The sequence below is a fragment of the Mercurialis annua genome, linkage group LG2 (genome assembly GCF_937616625.2).
Source record: "Mercurialis annua linkage group LG2, ddMerAnnu1.2, whole genome shotgun sequence".
Taxonomy (NCBI): Eukaryota; Viridiplantae; Streptophyta; class Magnoliopsida; order Malpighiales; family Euphorbiaceae; genus Mercurialis; species Mercurialis annua.
In genome coordinates, this window is record NC_065571.1 from 57,049,162 (window position 1) to 57,064,719 (window position 15,558).

Genomic DNA, 15,558 nt, shown 5'->3' on the forward strand with positions numbered 1-15,558 from the left:
TCTTTTTATAAGGTAATGAAATTCTATTTAAAGAAAATAAACTTTTATAGCAAGAGTTATGAATAATCTACCTTATATAATTTTTGCCAATTTAGTTCAGTATACTATATATATATATGAATTATGATAGATGAGAGATATATATTAACCTACAAGGTAATGAGTTCAATTCTTTTGTCAAACACTCCTCCCTTCCCAATGGTCAACACAAAATTAATCTAATTTCTTAATTTCTTAATTATATTAACTTAGTTCATATAATTGTTTTCAAAATAGGACTGGCTGGTCGAACCGGATAAACTAAAAACCGGCCAATGGTTCGCTTCAAAAACTACAAAATGATTGAAATTTTGATGAAATCAGATTGGATTGGATTGAACTGGCAACGAAACCAGTGGTTGAACCAGTAATGAGAATCAGCGACAGAAAAATCTGTCATAAAAATCCGAAAATTTGTTACTGATATTTTACTTTTTTAATTTTTTAAGATTTGTATTGAACCGGTTGAACCGGTCATTAAACCAGTTAAACTGGAAATTTGTGGCCTCACTGATTTGACTACCAATTTGGTTTTTAAAACACTGATTTATAAATAAAATTTCAATAAAAAACTATATAATTTTTTAAAAAAGTTATTTTTTTTATATTTTATTAAATCAATAGCCAATTATGATTTCATAAATTATTAATGACTGTTATTGTCAAGTATAGCTTTTGAATTGGTCTATCTAGAGTAGGATAAGGGTTAGAATTACTCTCCCCACTATCATACAATACTTCTATATTTGAATTAAGTGGAAATTAAATTAATTTTTTTAGCATGATTAGTAAATAAAACAAGAACTGTATATTTCAATGAAATTATTTCATTCAGATAAATTAAGAACAAATATGCCAATATGAAGGCATAATCAAAACAACATAAGCGTTTATAACCTCTTAATCGTCTACTTTAGATAATCAAGTGTGTTAAAGGTAATTTTTAATTTTGATTATTCACAATTTTAATCGAGTAATTAATAATGGTTGATCTTCAGTGGCGTTTGACTAAAGGAGGAGTTAATCTAAAAAAAAAACAAGTGAGACTGAAGTTAAAGAATCACAAATTGAAGATTCAAACCAAGTTTAATTCAATTTTACAAGTCAAAACTAATTCTCTGCATATAAAATTATAAAAATAATGAATTCATCAATTTTGTGAAAAAAACGCCAAGAAAAATATTAATGTTTCAAAAATGTTATTAGAACAATATAAAAAATATATTAGACATATAATCATACAAGAGTGATGAATTCGTCTGATTTTAAACAAAAAATAGTAAATAAAATCATAAATAATAATCGATTATTTATAAATTAAAAAAAAAACTAAAAAAATTTACAATTCAGAAGAAAAAAATATCAAACTGGTTGCAGAGTAAGAAGACTTAAGAAAAACACACTTTACACAAACAAATCAAGAAAAAAAAAACAATGAACGTGTAAAGAAAAAAAAGACGAAGCATATTCTGTAAAATCATGAAAAAAAGGGAAAAAAAGATATGAAAAACAAGAAGAATAATGTGTCTAAAAAAAGTAAAATTATAAATAAATTAGTTTAAATGAAATTGCAACTAAAATAATAATTAAAAAGATTAAAATTAAATCTCTAATTTAAAGTATATTTTACTAATGAGCTTTTTTAAATATTCTCTCTCTAAAATTCTGCTCCTTCTTCTCTGTAGAATTTTTTTTGGAAAGTGAGAAAGTGTTTTCCGTCCAAAATAATCTTTATTTTTAAAGATTTTTTTATTAAATAATCTCTTTAGAATGGAATTTTATCATGTGTTTGAATAAATATTGTAAGAATATTTTTGATTTGCATGATAATTTTTTTGGATTATTCAAACAATTTTAGTGATTATTCGGACTTTATATTCAAAATTTTTGACATGTTATGATATATCTCTTTTGAATTTCATTGAAGATGATAAGAAATATTAGCAACAGATCAAGCAGATTGTCGTTAAAATCGGACGGTGGTAAAAGTTGAGATCCTCGCATTAACGAAACTTTATTCATCGTTGAGAACCAAGACGACACCTTTTGCGAGATTCACGTTCTTGATTAGTGCAAGATTGATGAAAAGGACTTCTATGTAAGGAATTACAATTAAAAGACTATATTAAATATATAAGAAAATCCAAGGACTAAAGTGAAATAGACCTTTACAATTGAGTAATCACTGAAACTTCAGGTGGCAAATTTCTCCATATTCAAAACCCAGAAAGCTATGATTTCTCGTTTTTTCTCATCATCATCTTCATCTTCATCTTCATCTTCATGTATTCAAAATCTACTAAAAAGAGGGTTCACTCCCACTCTTAAATCCATTAATCAATACATTTTATTTCTTTTAAAAACCCACAAAAAGTACACTTTAGTCCCTCACTTTTTATCCCAATTGAACCAAAATCACTTCCAATTCAATCACCAAACTCACTCTCTTTTCACTAAATTTGAAGAAGCTGAGCTTTTTATCAATACCCACATGAAAAAGCCTTCAAATTTTTCAAAAAGCAGTCAGCTTTGTGATTCTTTGATACATAGTTTTATTTTGCGGGGTGGAGCAATTCAAGTGTTTGAGTTGATGAATGATGAGAAAGTTAAGTACCCTTTATGTAATTTTGTTTGTAGTTTAATCATTTCTAGGCTTTATAAGATAGGGAAGCCAGAATTTGGATTGGTTTTCTTTGAGAATTGTGTAAATGTTGGAAATTTTAAGGCTAATTTGGTTACTTATACTGCTGTTGTTTGCTCACTTTGTATGTTAGGTAGGGTTAATGAGGTTTGTAATTTGGTTTGTAAGATGGAGAAGGAAGGTCTGGGGTTTGATGTTGTGTTTTATAGTAGTTGGATTCATGGGTACTTTAGGAATGGAGTTCTAATGGAAGCGATTCGTAAGCATAGGAAAATGGTGGAAATGGGAATTAATGATGATGTAGTTAGCTATACTATACTTATAGATGGGTTCTCGAAGGTGGGGCTTGTTGAAAAGGCGGTTGGGTTTCTTCATAAGATGATATCGGATGGGATCAGACCTAATTTGGTGACGTATAGTGCGCTTGTGTTGGGATTTTGTAGGAAAGGGAAAATGGATGAGGCGTTTGCTGTATTCAAGATGGTTGAGGGTTTGGAATTTGAGTTGGAAGAGTTTATATATGCAATCTTGGTTGATGGTTTTTGTTCGAAGGGAGATTTTGATCGGGCTTATCGATTGATTGAGGAAATGGAGAAGAAAAGGATTAGTCCGAACATAGTTACATATAATACTTTGATCAATAGATTATGCAAGTCTGGGAGAACATCCGATGCAGATGAAATCTCAAAAGTTATACAAGGAGATAATGTCACATATAGTGCATTGTTGCATGGTTACATCAAGGAAGGGAACCACATTGGAATTTTAGACGTTAAACGAAGATTGGAACAAGCTACAACTCATATGGACATTGTTATGTGTAACATAATTATGAAAGCACTTTTTACAGTAGGGGCAATTGAAGATGTGCATGTTCTTTACAGGGGAATGCAGGATATGAATCTGGTTGCAGATTCAGTTACTTACTGCACAATGATTGATGGTTATTGTAAAGTAGGTCGAGTTGATAAGGCACTTGAGATATTCGATGAGTTTAAACACGGATTAGGTTCTTCAGTTGCATGCTACAATTCTATGATTGATGGATTGTGCAAGATGGGTATGGTGGACATGGCTGCCGAGGCATTTGTTGAACTTAATGCCAAGGGTTTGCCGTTGGATGTCGGTATATGTATGACATTGATGAAAGAAATCCTTAAGGAAGGAAGTGCGGAGGGAGTTTTGGGTCTAATCCACAGGATCTCAAATTTAAAATTGGATGCGTGTGATACTACTTTATGGAACTGCGCTATCAATTTATTGTTGCAAAATAAATTTTATGTTGCTGCTGGTGAAGTTTACGTGGTGGCAAGGATGAAGAAGTTGGTCTTAGCTAGTAAGTCTTCTTACATGATCATAAAAGGGCTCATTCGCGATGGAAAAGTTGGAACCAGCCAGCCCATATTGTGTAACTTTCTAAAAGAATTTGGCCTTATTCAACATGAGGTAAGTAAGTCAGTACTGCATTACCTGTGTCTGAAAGATGTTAAAAGTGCTCTGAAATTTTTCAATAGGATGAAAAAGCAGAGTGCATTTGTTAGTTTTCCAGTCAGTACTGTTAGAATACTTACAAAAAATGGTAGATTTTTAGATGCTTATAAAGTTTTAGTGAATGCTGAAGATGATCTACCGGTTTTGGACATGATTGATTATTCAATCATAATTGATGGCCTTTGCAAGGAAGGGCATCCAATCAAAGCTCTGGATGTCTGTGTTTTTGCTGAGAAGAAGGGGATTACTCTTAATATCATAACTTATAATTCAGTTATGAGTGGATTGTGCGGGCAGGGATGTCTTGTGGAAGCGTTTCGGGTATTTGATTCATTAGAAAGGATCAAACTAATTCCCTCAGAAATTACATATTCGATACTGATTGACAATTTGTGCAAAGACGGGTATTTTCTGGATGCCAAACAATTATTGGAGAGGATGGCCATGAAAGGTTTTAAAAGGAATACACGAATCTATAACTCATTTATCAATGGATATTGCAAATTTGGTCAACTTGAAGAAGCTTCGAAGATTCTGAAAGATATTGAAATAGAATGTCTTGATCTCGATGAATTTACTATTAGTTCTATGATTAATGGTTATTGCGTAAAGGGTGACATACACAGAGCCCAAAATTTCTTTTTCGAACAAAAAGAGAAAGGTAGTACCCCTGATTTCTTGGGATTCTTATACTTGATGAGAGGTTTATGTGCTAAGGGGATGATGGAAGAGGCGAGGAGTATTTTAAGAGAAATGCTTCAATCAGCATCGGTGATAGAGTTATTGAAAAGAGTCAACGCTGAGGTTGAAACAGAATGTGTGGAAAGTTTTCTTATCTTCTTATGTGAGCAAGGAAGTATCAAAGAAGCAGTTACTGTACTTAATGAAATTGCGTCTATGTTTTTTCCAGGTCAAAAGTGGTGTGGTCCTTGTGAATCACAAGAACTTCAAAAACTTTCTGAAACGGAATTTTCAAATACTCTATCCTTACCTGAGAGCACAAATTTTGGTATTGAATCTGATGATGTGATTAATGTTGACAAAACAGTTGAGAGATATGGTAATTTACTGGGAACTAAACATAATTTCTTTGACTTTTATTATTCCGAAATTGATTCACTCTGTTCGAGTGGGGAGTTAGAAAGGGCCAATAGATTTGCAAAGGAGATGCTTACTAGCTGGGAAGGAAATTGTTAGCAAAATGAACTGATGTTGGCTTGTACTCAATTTGGCGGTTCATAATCCGTAAGACTTCTATGCTGGATAAGGAATCAAGGTTTCGCCATTTGCAGGTTAATTCAACTCATATTGACAATTTGGCACCTCTTTGTGGTATTTTCTTACCATATTTTTGTTTTGCATAAATACTTCAGTTAGTTAAAATTTATTCATTTTTCTATTAACCGCAGAATTGGTGCTTTAATCTGTTATCAAGTCTTTGTGCACTAGTGTGTACATAGATCACAAATGGAGTTGATAAGATACAAAGCCGTAGATATTCATAAGAGCAAATAATTGCAATGTTCCCAATCTTTGGTGAGTTCTGTGTATTCTGCTCAAGCACTTCTACTCTCAAAAAGGGAAAGTATCTAAATAAAACAGCTTATTCATCCCAAGCAATCTATTTAAAATTATTTTTTCAATTTCATGAGAATCAGGGAATATAAGAGCGATTAAGAGTTCGCATGCTTATATGATCAGCTCGCAGTCTATTGTCCTCAGTTATTTTCTAGGGTGAAATTTGTTATTAAAATATTGGATCAATTTGGGGTCAGTTACACCCTAATTTGATGTTAATATGACGTCAATTTTGATGGTGAAAAGTGGTCATTAACCCAAGATTGACAAGTTGAGGAATTTATTTTTTTAAAGCTACAAATTTGAACTCTTTTGATCTTTTATCCCATGTTGGAGGGTCGAAATTAACCTTTATTGAATTAGTAATTTAGTGTTTTCTTTTGTATTTTGAGTAATTCTTAGGACATAGTTGTTATTTTGGTTTGCAATGAGCCAATGATGGAAGGATGGACTAATTCACATTTATCGGGTTGTGCCTGCATCAAAGATTCGATACCAGGTGCAGCAAGACGCACAAATTTCTCACAATGAAATTCGGTAAGAGTAAAATTTCTCATGATGTGTTTCGGTTTCCTTACCTAACAACATTGCGATTATGCATTTCTTTTTAATACTAGCTTTTATACTTGTGGTATCTTCTTCAGCATCCAAGACCGGTAGGCAGGACACCGAAGACTCAGTTTATGAATTTGAAAATGAGCTGAACGTCGTTTTACTTGTATGTACTATGTATGACGCTCAAAGTATGACTTGGAGGAACATGCTCTTGAGAATACTGAAAGGTATGAAAAGTTTTAATAGGTTTTTTTGGATTGTGGAACAGTTGCTGTTTTTGTTTCACTGAAACGGAAATGTTAAAACAAAAAATGATGCAACAAGAAACAGGAACTGGCGAACCAATATTTCTTATAATAGGTTATTAATATAAAGTTTTGGAGTTTCATGAATCACGAGTGTTTTTAAAGTTGAAAATAAAATGTTGAAATGTAGGAATAAATTTCCTTGGAATATAGGTGGATGTTGAAGTTTCAGACTTTGTCTGTGGCTTGAAAAGGCAGCACCGTAACTGAATTGCAGGTAAATTGTTCACTTTAAATGATGGTAACTGAGGATTCAACATATAGCACGTAAGATAACTTGTGGTATGTTGTATAAGGTGGTCCTTCAAGATAGCGGTGTGTATTCAATTCGAACCAAACTAAACCAATATTTTGATTTTTCTCAAATACTGAATCAACGTTTAAAAATTGTGAACAGCTAATTGCATTAGTCGGTTAGGTTGGGTTTTTCAGCTCAGTTTGATTTTTCTGGTTCGGTTTGTGAACTAATGTTTTTTCACTTTAAAAAATGGACCAAATCTGAAACTGAACGTTTTTTCTTTTTATCAATTTGTTGGTTCGGTTTGGTTCTTACACACACTGGTACTTTAGGATGCTGTCGTATGCAAAAACGAGGTTGATGAAGACCATAGTGGCCTATAAGAAGAAGGCAACTGCAAAATCAGCTTCAGCAATGCGACCGGGCAAAGAAAATGCATGATATCAACCTTCGAAGAGGATGCCATTGGAAGTCTAATGTACAAGTAGGAGGCTTTTGTAAAGTATTTAATGGGGAAACAAGAAAATTGAGCAAGAAAAAATAATTCATTTAGTTCATAATTGTACTAGTACTTTTTTATTTCATTTAATTCAGAAAAAAATTTTCATTTTTAAATACTCCTTTTACTATAAATTTACTTTCTAACAAATAGGAAATTATTAATAAACTAGCAATTATGATAAATAAAACAGATAACCTTTAAACTGGAATAATCAGTTAGAAGATCAACTATAAGAAAGAATCTGAATTCACAAAATTGTGCTAAAAAATTAGGATTGCAGGAAAAGAGATAATTTACAATCTAATATTCGTTTGCTTTACACAATATGTTGGAATTGTAATCCTTAAAATAGTGCTTTCCTGTATTTGCAACTTCTAAAAAAATATCCAATAAATCCCCCAAAATTTTCTATACCAAAATGTAGAGAACATCATCAATAGAGCCCAAAAATAGAGGGACAAAATGGACAATAAATCATCACCCACCCCCTAACGGAAGCCAACACTAAATTGTTAGCCTCCACCTGAACTATGTCACCCTAACCGCTCTCCTGGTTTCCCATCCGCACACCAACTGTGCTCCGGCAGCGCACATTAACGCCTCAGTAACGCAGCATTTACATATTTGTTTTGGTATATATCAGAAACCAAGATATCGAGTGGGGGCCGAAAACAGCTGTGATTCCGACCAAAGAATTTATAGTCAAATTATCTCACTCAAATTGTTGAATAGTTTGAGAAAAGCTGTAACAGGTTGTCGATAGCTTCTGGGTAGAATTTCCGCGCAAATAAGTAGCATGGTCGCTGTATGCCATTCCATGAGCATGGCTGCACTTGCACTTCTTTCTGCAAAATCCAAGAATCATAATAACAGAAATAAATTGACATCGCATTTAGCCAACACCCGATGTTTAAGGAATGTATCAAGAAATGCTTCTAGAATTCTACCTTTTCATCACTTGTCACATGTATACTTTCATCAACTGACTGAAAAATATAAACATATCAAGTCACATGATCAAAATCAGTAAGACTGCATTAAGAAAGCGGTACAAGTTCGAAAAAAGACGCAGCCAAATGCAACACCATTACCGTTATATTCTTCAGAAGCTCATACGTAATATCCTGAGCCCTATAAGATTTTGGATGCCATTTTCTCTCAGACCAATCAACATGTGTTACTGACCAATTTGCAATTCCAGCAGGATCAACAATCTGAAGTAATAAAAAGAACTCATAAATAAGAACCCAAAAACCAGCACAGAGGACAGAGGGATAGAAAAGAACACTCACGTTAAAAAAGGTTGGTAAATAATGTTCATCAGCAATGCAATTTTTTCCTTCCAAACCAGGCTGTGATCATAAAAAGGATCCACTTTAGAGCTCAAGAAGTTGTAAGACCGCACAAACAAATGAAAATAATTGAAACTATCATCCATATGGTAAGGTAAATCCATTCAGTCTAAGCACCGAATAGGACCCCAACCATTGAAAAATCCAATATATAGAAACATCTCAAATCTATCCCATAATAACATCATAATGAAACATAATAGGTAAGAGAGACAAACAAGCTGTTTTTATCTCTTATCTCAATCTGCCACTGATTGCCATTGCATAATTAGTTCTTAAGTTTGCTTATAAATCTACTATTATGTCAAGCTTGAGTTTTATTAAGAGAATTTCTTGAAACACAGAGAAACAAACACTCCACTCTAAAAGTATTTGACCATGAGTTGGACTTCTGCAATCACTTCAACACCAAACTAACTTAATCGTCTTTTATTAAAAAAGGTCACGAGAAAATACCTTGCAGTAATCACGGAATTTTGAGTAGTAGAGATTATCAGCCATAACTATCAAAGCATGCTGTCGTTTCATTGAGAACCACTGCACAAAAAGTTAATTCAACAAATTTGTGAGTCAAACCAAGATGCTTTGGTTGATACATCTGGACAAGGATAGAGAGAGATGAAGCCGCTCACCCACCCCCAAGTGAATACATACAAAAAGGTACCACAAGTGCAGACATGCATGCAGACAAAACACGCAGAATCATGCATGCATCATCCAAAGAAAAAGTAATGATCAATGGCAATTTGGTATAAAAGGACAATCAAGACAGGGTCAAATCAAGAATCAAGCATAAACATTGCAATAGAGATCCATCAGTACAATTATAAGCTACAGTAAGATGTTTTATGTGGCCTTGACACTTCAAATGTTCATTAATCCAGCAGTAAAAAATGTGTAATTCTTTACGTGGCTTTCCATGTAGAAACAAAAGGGTTTTCAATGGAAATGAAGCCAGAATTGCAAACTAACTTCAGAGATAAATGACCTTATTTCACAAAACAGCAGCATTGGCTTCTGCATCCAATTAAACATACCTGTGCACCCTTTCTGAAGTCTTTCTTCACAATTTCAGGTAACATGTGCTCTGAGTACCTTCCATTCCCAACAGGACCAGGGTCATAAAAGCTGAAAGCAGAATGAGCTATCCATCAGAAAGGGTAGACTAGCGAAATTAATTTGGAGGAAAAATCATCATTTTTAAGGCATCTATCTCCTTTCTTCGATCACCGAAACATGTTACTTTATAACTTCCACCACAGGTGATTAGAGAAATAGAAAGCTAGAAAGTTCAGGCACTTACCAATCAACGTAGCTGAGATTTGAGTACATCAGGTAGTTGTACACGTAGTCGAAGTTATGTAATGGCACACAACTACAGCAGCAGATAAACAAATCATCATCGGATGATAAAAAGAATTCACACTACAATTTATTTGGCAAATTTTATCTTAACTTTTGCAATATCAAGGCATAAATAAGGATTGGTGTTAGTTATAAACTCATTACCTATCAGAAAGTAACACAAAATGCTGGTTGTCAGGATCTCTAAGAGCATTTGCTAAAAGTCGCCTCTCTGCATCAACCATTGAAATCTTTCCCCATACTACCTGCAAAAATGAAAAATGGTTAACCACATAAATGATAGTATGGTCATTACATCCATATCTCAAAAAATAATATCGGAATATAGAGCTACAAATTTCCCAAATAAAACTTGCAGTAATTAGTTAGATGTAATTATCTCATGCAATTACATAGCAAAAAATAAGGAAACACGAAAATTGCCAAAATTAGAAGCTTGACATATATCAAACCATAAGATTCACCCTTCTAATTACAGACTGTTAGTGCCATATGTCAATAAAAAAACTCTGTTTATTACTTTCGCGATCAATTGCAGTCTAGAGATATCCTTGACTCGTACAACTTGGAAACGTCAAAGTTTTAATAGTTAATGCAGAAAAGGAAATAGAGATACTCAAAATTAATTACAATTAATCAACAAATTAATAAACATTTTCAACCTTTTTACAGAGGAGATCATTTTTATCTTTACTGGAATGTAACAGAAAGTACACATAACCTTTAAAGCAAAATTAACATAACCTACAGCAAAAAGTTTTCTGAACAACCTAAAAAAACAGAAACTGTAAAGAATCCAGATTACTGGAACTTGATTTTTCTATGGAGTATACAATATATAAATGAGAGACATCTGAACATAAAATGATGATAGCTAATTAAATGTCAAAAAGCCATGACCAAGTGACATTAAATTTGCATACCTGGTCACTACGTATGTCCCGATTGATAAAGTAACGGCTCACATGCACTGGTTTTTGCTTTGATGCATGCACATATATTGAGAACCTATCTTCATGGCCCTGTCAAAATGATAATCTAGCTTTAGCTTAAAAAAACAAGTCAAGCACAACTTCTTAGGGATTAGAAGGCTTAATCATTAAATGCAACACACTGAAAAAATTTAATTCTCACTGCAGTTCATTCTCAAAGACACTTTTAGAAATATAACTCCTATTTTCATTAAAGAAACATTAACTATGGACATATATGTATAGACAACAAAAATTTGAATAAAAATATATAATATAAGGAATTAAAACAGTATAATAAATAAAAACTTGCAGCTTTCTCTTGGTACACTGAAATATAATTTAAAAATATTGCGCTTTGATATATTTTCAGGCAAAAACAAAATGTCAACCCTGATAGATCTTCAATTTCAAGATGATTTATAACAATAGTCACCACCATCATATTTATGTCTGTTCTTTGCTCATGCAAAGCCTCAACTTACCACCATTACAGCATAACGCTACATACTTAAACATTATGGAACTTCTTTCACGTAGAAAGGCCACAGTTCAACGGGCATTTTGCTAGTCACATGTCATGTAGACTTCTAACATATTAATCAAGTTGCCACGAAATTGAATTCTACTCGATGTTCTTTTTGGTTTTCCATTTCCTCTACTACACATTGAAACTGGTTCTCCATTTAGTCTAGGAAGAGTAACCTTCTAGAAGTCAGTACTACTAAATGCAACTCGACTCAACAGATTAGAAATCAAAACTACTCAAATATTTAAAGTATCTAGAAACAACTATAGAAATTACAATTAATCTTCAAAATAGATTCGAGATAAATTATTAAAAGTTTCAAAGTAAATAAGCAAGATTAAAGTACCTAGAAACATAATGGATATTAGAGCACAATAACTTACAGATAAGAACTTTTCCCATAACTTCTCAAAAGGTAATGAACCAGGTGTCAAGAACATAAAAGCAATTTTGGGATTTTTTGATCTTGCAGGAGTTGTGTTCAAAATTTCCCTAATAACAACATGAGCAGCAATTTCTTCATCTGTAAATTCTCTTGCAGGAACAGGTGGAAGCCAATCAGTAAGAGCCTTGCAACCTCTCGATGAAAATACATAACAGGCAGAATTGCTCTGGGGTGGATAGACATAAGCACAAACTAGAAACAAGCTGACCATTGAAACCAACACTATTATCCACATTGGCCTCTTCATAGGAGCGCGGTGGCGAGGCCCAGGCAAGATCTGCCCATCCCCCATGCCTAGACGCCACGCCTGAGCTGCTTTCATTTCAGTATAAGCACATCAGTACTTCTACCTCAAGGTCATGCCAATCAGTTAAAACATCCACCACTCTCTCCCTCTCCAACAAGCAGTTAGAATTCAACACTCAAGCGAAATTCTTCAATTGATCATGTAGGAAAACCCGGAAATGAAATAGATAAATAAATCCATCAGAACAACGAATAGGCATAACAATGCATTTATATTGAATTAGACTAATATTCATTCAATGAGAGCATCAACTGCACAAGATGACCTACATATTCATAATCAAATCTATGACGATATACTAAGGATAAACTAGGTTTTAAAAAAAAAACGCAACAAAACAAACCTTCAAGAAAATATCAAATTAAAAGTTTGACCAATAACAAAATGAGATCCACACGCAATTCGATCAAGCAACAATAACTAACAATTTAGACGATACGGAATCATCAAAGTCAAACTTACAGATCAAATCAAGAATCAAACTGTAATAACAAATATGATCACATAAAGCTAATGTCAAATTCTAAAGGAACTAGAATTCCATTTCCTCATAAACTCTAACCTTTTTCTCAGTAAACAAACAAGCCTTTGGTCTCCCACATTCAAAGATATTAATTAAAAGTAAATACCAAGACAAAATCAATAAACTTTATTTAGAAAAGAAAAAGTTTGATTATCAAACCCTTTGATCCAAAAGTCTTGAAATTTCCCAACAACAAAAACTACCCTTCAAAATAAAATAAAAGTCAAACCAAACACAAAATGAATGACTCCTTTATATATTAAAAGTCAAACTCAATTCCCCCAACAAATGTGGAAACTTCAAAAATAAAAAAGTTTGAAACTTTTTTATTCCAGAAACAAAACCCAATACACTAAATCATGCATGCAAACAATTCAACAATTTAATTCCAAATTTTCTCGAGAAAATCTTCAACATTGCTAGTTTTTTTCATTTCCAACATACCCATATAGAAAAACTAACGGATCAAAATGAATTAATTAAAATAACACAGAATATGAAAAATCAAGAAAATGAGAAGAAAATACCTGAAAAAAAGAACCCAGATCTTTAATTGGCAAATAAATCAATGGATTGAAGGATCTAAATAAAGAAAAGAGTTGGGTTTTGAATGAAATTCAAGATCTAGGGTAGGGCACAGCCAAATAATGATATAAATAATAAGACTAGATAGGAAGAACCAGAGAGGAGAGACAGAGATTTGTTTAATTTCTTTGATTAATATTTTGATTTATATTTGAGTGTTTGATTTTGAATATTTTAGACGATTCGATTTACTGCTGCTTTCATGGATATAATATAAACTCGGAAATTCTTGTAACAAATTAATATTATGAGTCGAGTCGTTTTCGGCTTGTTTCAAAACAGAAGCATTTCGGCAGGCCAATTGTAAGTTTTGGAGAAATTACAATGTTGGTGCCTTAATTTTTCTGAATATGCTTATTAGTGTTTTAACCTTTTATTTTAAATTTCATGTAAAGGGTTGACTCTGCACTTATGAATCAGGATTAAATAACTCACTCTTGGTTGTTTTGATATATTAAGGACTAAGAAGCACGAAAAATTTTGATATAGTTGCGTGCCCGTTTCGGAAACATTTCAGAAATCAGAAACTCTCAAAATTCTTGAAAGCTCATAAGGAAATGTTTCGGGCCGTTTCTGTAAATATAAAAAATTATATAGCTATCAAAAAATCTAAAAAAATTTTGAATCAATTACCCACAAATTTTATTATTTATTTTTCTACAATAAAACTTATCTTTTAATTCTTATTGGATTTAATTATATTTGATTTATTTTATTAATTGGTATAAATGTATAAATAAAATTTAATATATTTAATATTTTGTCATTTTCAATATTATAAATATATCTCTATATTTTTTTGTTATTTACACGTTTCTCCCATGTTTCGTGTCCTTCATTTTAGAAAATTCTCGTTTCCCCGTTTCCGTTTTGGGTCGTTTCTGTTTCCCGCTTCTGTTTCCGTGCTACCTAGATTAAGGACAATATGCTATATATTTAGCAATTTAAGATAAAATTATATGATATGAATAATTTAAAACCGAAATGAATCAATTTTGTCTTTAATTGACGTAAAAATAGAAAATATAGTCGTAGTTGACATAAAAATAGAGAATAGTGTATTTGATTGATCAAATGAGTGAAATTGAGTTATTTGACCATAAATTGTAAATAATTAGAGGACCATATTGACCCTTTTACTCTTTAAATTTTCTATAGTAATTTGTAAAGTAATAAGCACCTGTACAATGTTTTAAAAACCAAACTGATGAAGCCACCAATTTCCAGTTCAACTAGTTGGATTAATAATACATAAAATATAAATTTTAGATATGAATCACTAGCTTAATTAATAGTTAAGTTCAGATCAATTATTAATATTTAATTTAACAAATGTTTAAGATTAATCGGACCAGATAGTTGGCCAGTTTTTAGTTCAATTAGACCGGACCGTTCGGTTATTTTAATCATTACAATGTTAATTCAGCTCCAAACTTGTTGTTTTCTTTTACAATTTCAAGAATATACTTTACAATATAGATAAATTTCACAGGTGTACGGGCTTTGCAAGTAAACAAATGATAAATGCATATATTTTTCATAAGGAAACGCGTAATTAGGTTAATTACAATCTTATCTACAACATTTCTTATTCGAATTTTAATTAAAAATTAACTTAACTGTTAAGGTAGTCAATTGATTATTTTATTAACTATAACTTCATAAAGAATAGTAAAACAAAATGTAAATTATCAAATACATGTAATTTTTTTAAAAGTTTATATTATATTAATATTTGTTTAACCATAAAAACTAAAGGACTTTTATTTGGGAAAAGTCAATAGGCATATGGCTCATTCTTATTTGTTTATTTATTTATTTTTCTAATTGCCAAATGGAAATGTAGGAATGAACATTTTATTTTATACGTGTTGGGTTGGAACTATTTCAATTGGCTTATTATTTGTGTTAAAATGACAAAGAAAAGTCATATATGGTCTAATTCGGTTCCTCCATATTTTGAATTGACTTAAATATTAAGCCGTCGTGACTTGTAATTCACTGCCAATTGGCAGCATGCAACTTGCTCACACGCATCCATGTTGTACAGCCACGACGCAAATTGCTCTTCTCCAACCTTTATTTTTGGTTTAATGCATCATTTGCCTCCTGAACTTGTATATATCAACACA

The 15,558-nt window shown here is 32.1% G+C and overlaps 2 protein-coding genes across 11 annotated transcripts; one reads left to right on the plus strand and one right to left on the minus strand.

The window, feature by feature from the left end:
* Window positions 1–2,202: 2,202 nt before the first annotated feature.
* On the plus strand, window positions 2,203–7,462 carry LOC126668804 (pentatricopeptide repeat-containing protein At5g57250, mitochondrial). 9 transcript variants are annotated; one of them, XM_050361985.2, is made up of 6 exons: window positions 2,203–5,463; window positions 5,581–5,707; window positions 6,152–6,286; window positions 6,394–6,531; window positions 6,740–6,826; window positions 6,906–7,462. In XM_050361985.2, the coding sequence occupies exon 1, from the start codon at window positions 2,273–2,275 to the stop codon at window positions 5,366–5,368; it is 3,096 nt and encodes a 1,031-aa protein (XP_050217942.1). In that variant the 5' UTR covers window positions 2,203–2,272; the 3' UTR covers window positions 5,369–5,463; window positions 5,581–5,707; window positions 6,152–6,286; window positions 6,394–6,531; window positions 6,740–6,826; window positions 6,906–7,462. The 9 variants fall into 9 exon arrangements, with proteins under 9 accessions (XP_050217942.1, XP_050217940.1, XP_050217946.1 ...); XM_050361983.2 differs by having other exon boundaries at window positions 7,180–7,462; XM_050361989.2 differs by having other exon boundaries at window positions 6,763–6,826.
* Window positions 7,463–7,595: 133 nt separating this feature from the next.
* On the minus strand, window positions 7,596–13,658 carry LOC126669564 (glycosyltransferase BC10-like). 2 transcript variants are annotated; one of them, XM_050363062.2, is made up of 11 exons: window positions 13,369–13,658; window positions 11,950–12,445; window positions 10,990–11,088; window positions 10,211–10,311; window positions 10,005–10,076; window positions 9,739–9,829; window positions 9,158–9,238; window positions 8,642–8,701; window positions 8,441–8,563; window positions 8,297–8,335; window positions 7,596–8,194 (listed from the first exon to the last, which is right to left on the minus strand). In XM_050363062.2, the coding sequence occupies exons 2-11, from the start codon at window positions 12,331–12,333 to the stop codon at window positions 8,066–8,068; spliced, it is 1,179 nt and encodes a 392-aa protein (XP_050219019.1). In that variant the 5' UTR covers window positions 12,334–12,445; window positions 13,369–13,658; the 3' UTR covers window positions 7,596–8,065. The 2 variants fall into 2 exon arrangements, with proteins under 2 accessions (XP_050219019.1, XP_050219020.1); XM_050363063.2 differs by lacking the exon at window positions 13,369–13,658 and adding an exon at window positions 12,781–12,993.
* Window positions 13,659–15,558: the final 1,900 nt, after the last annotated feature.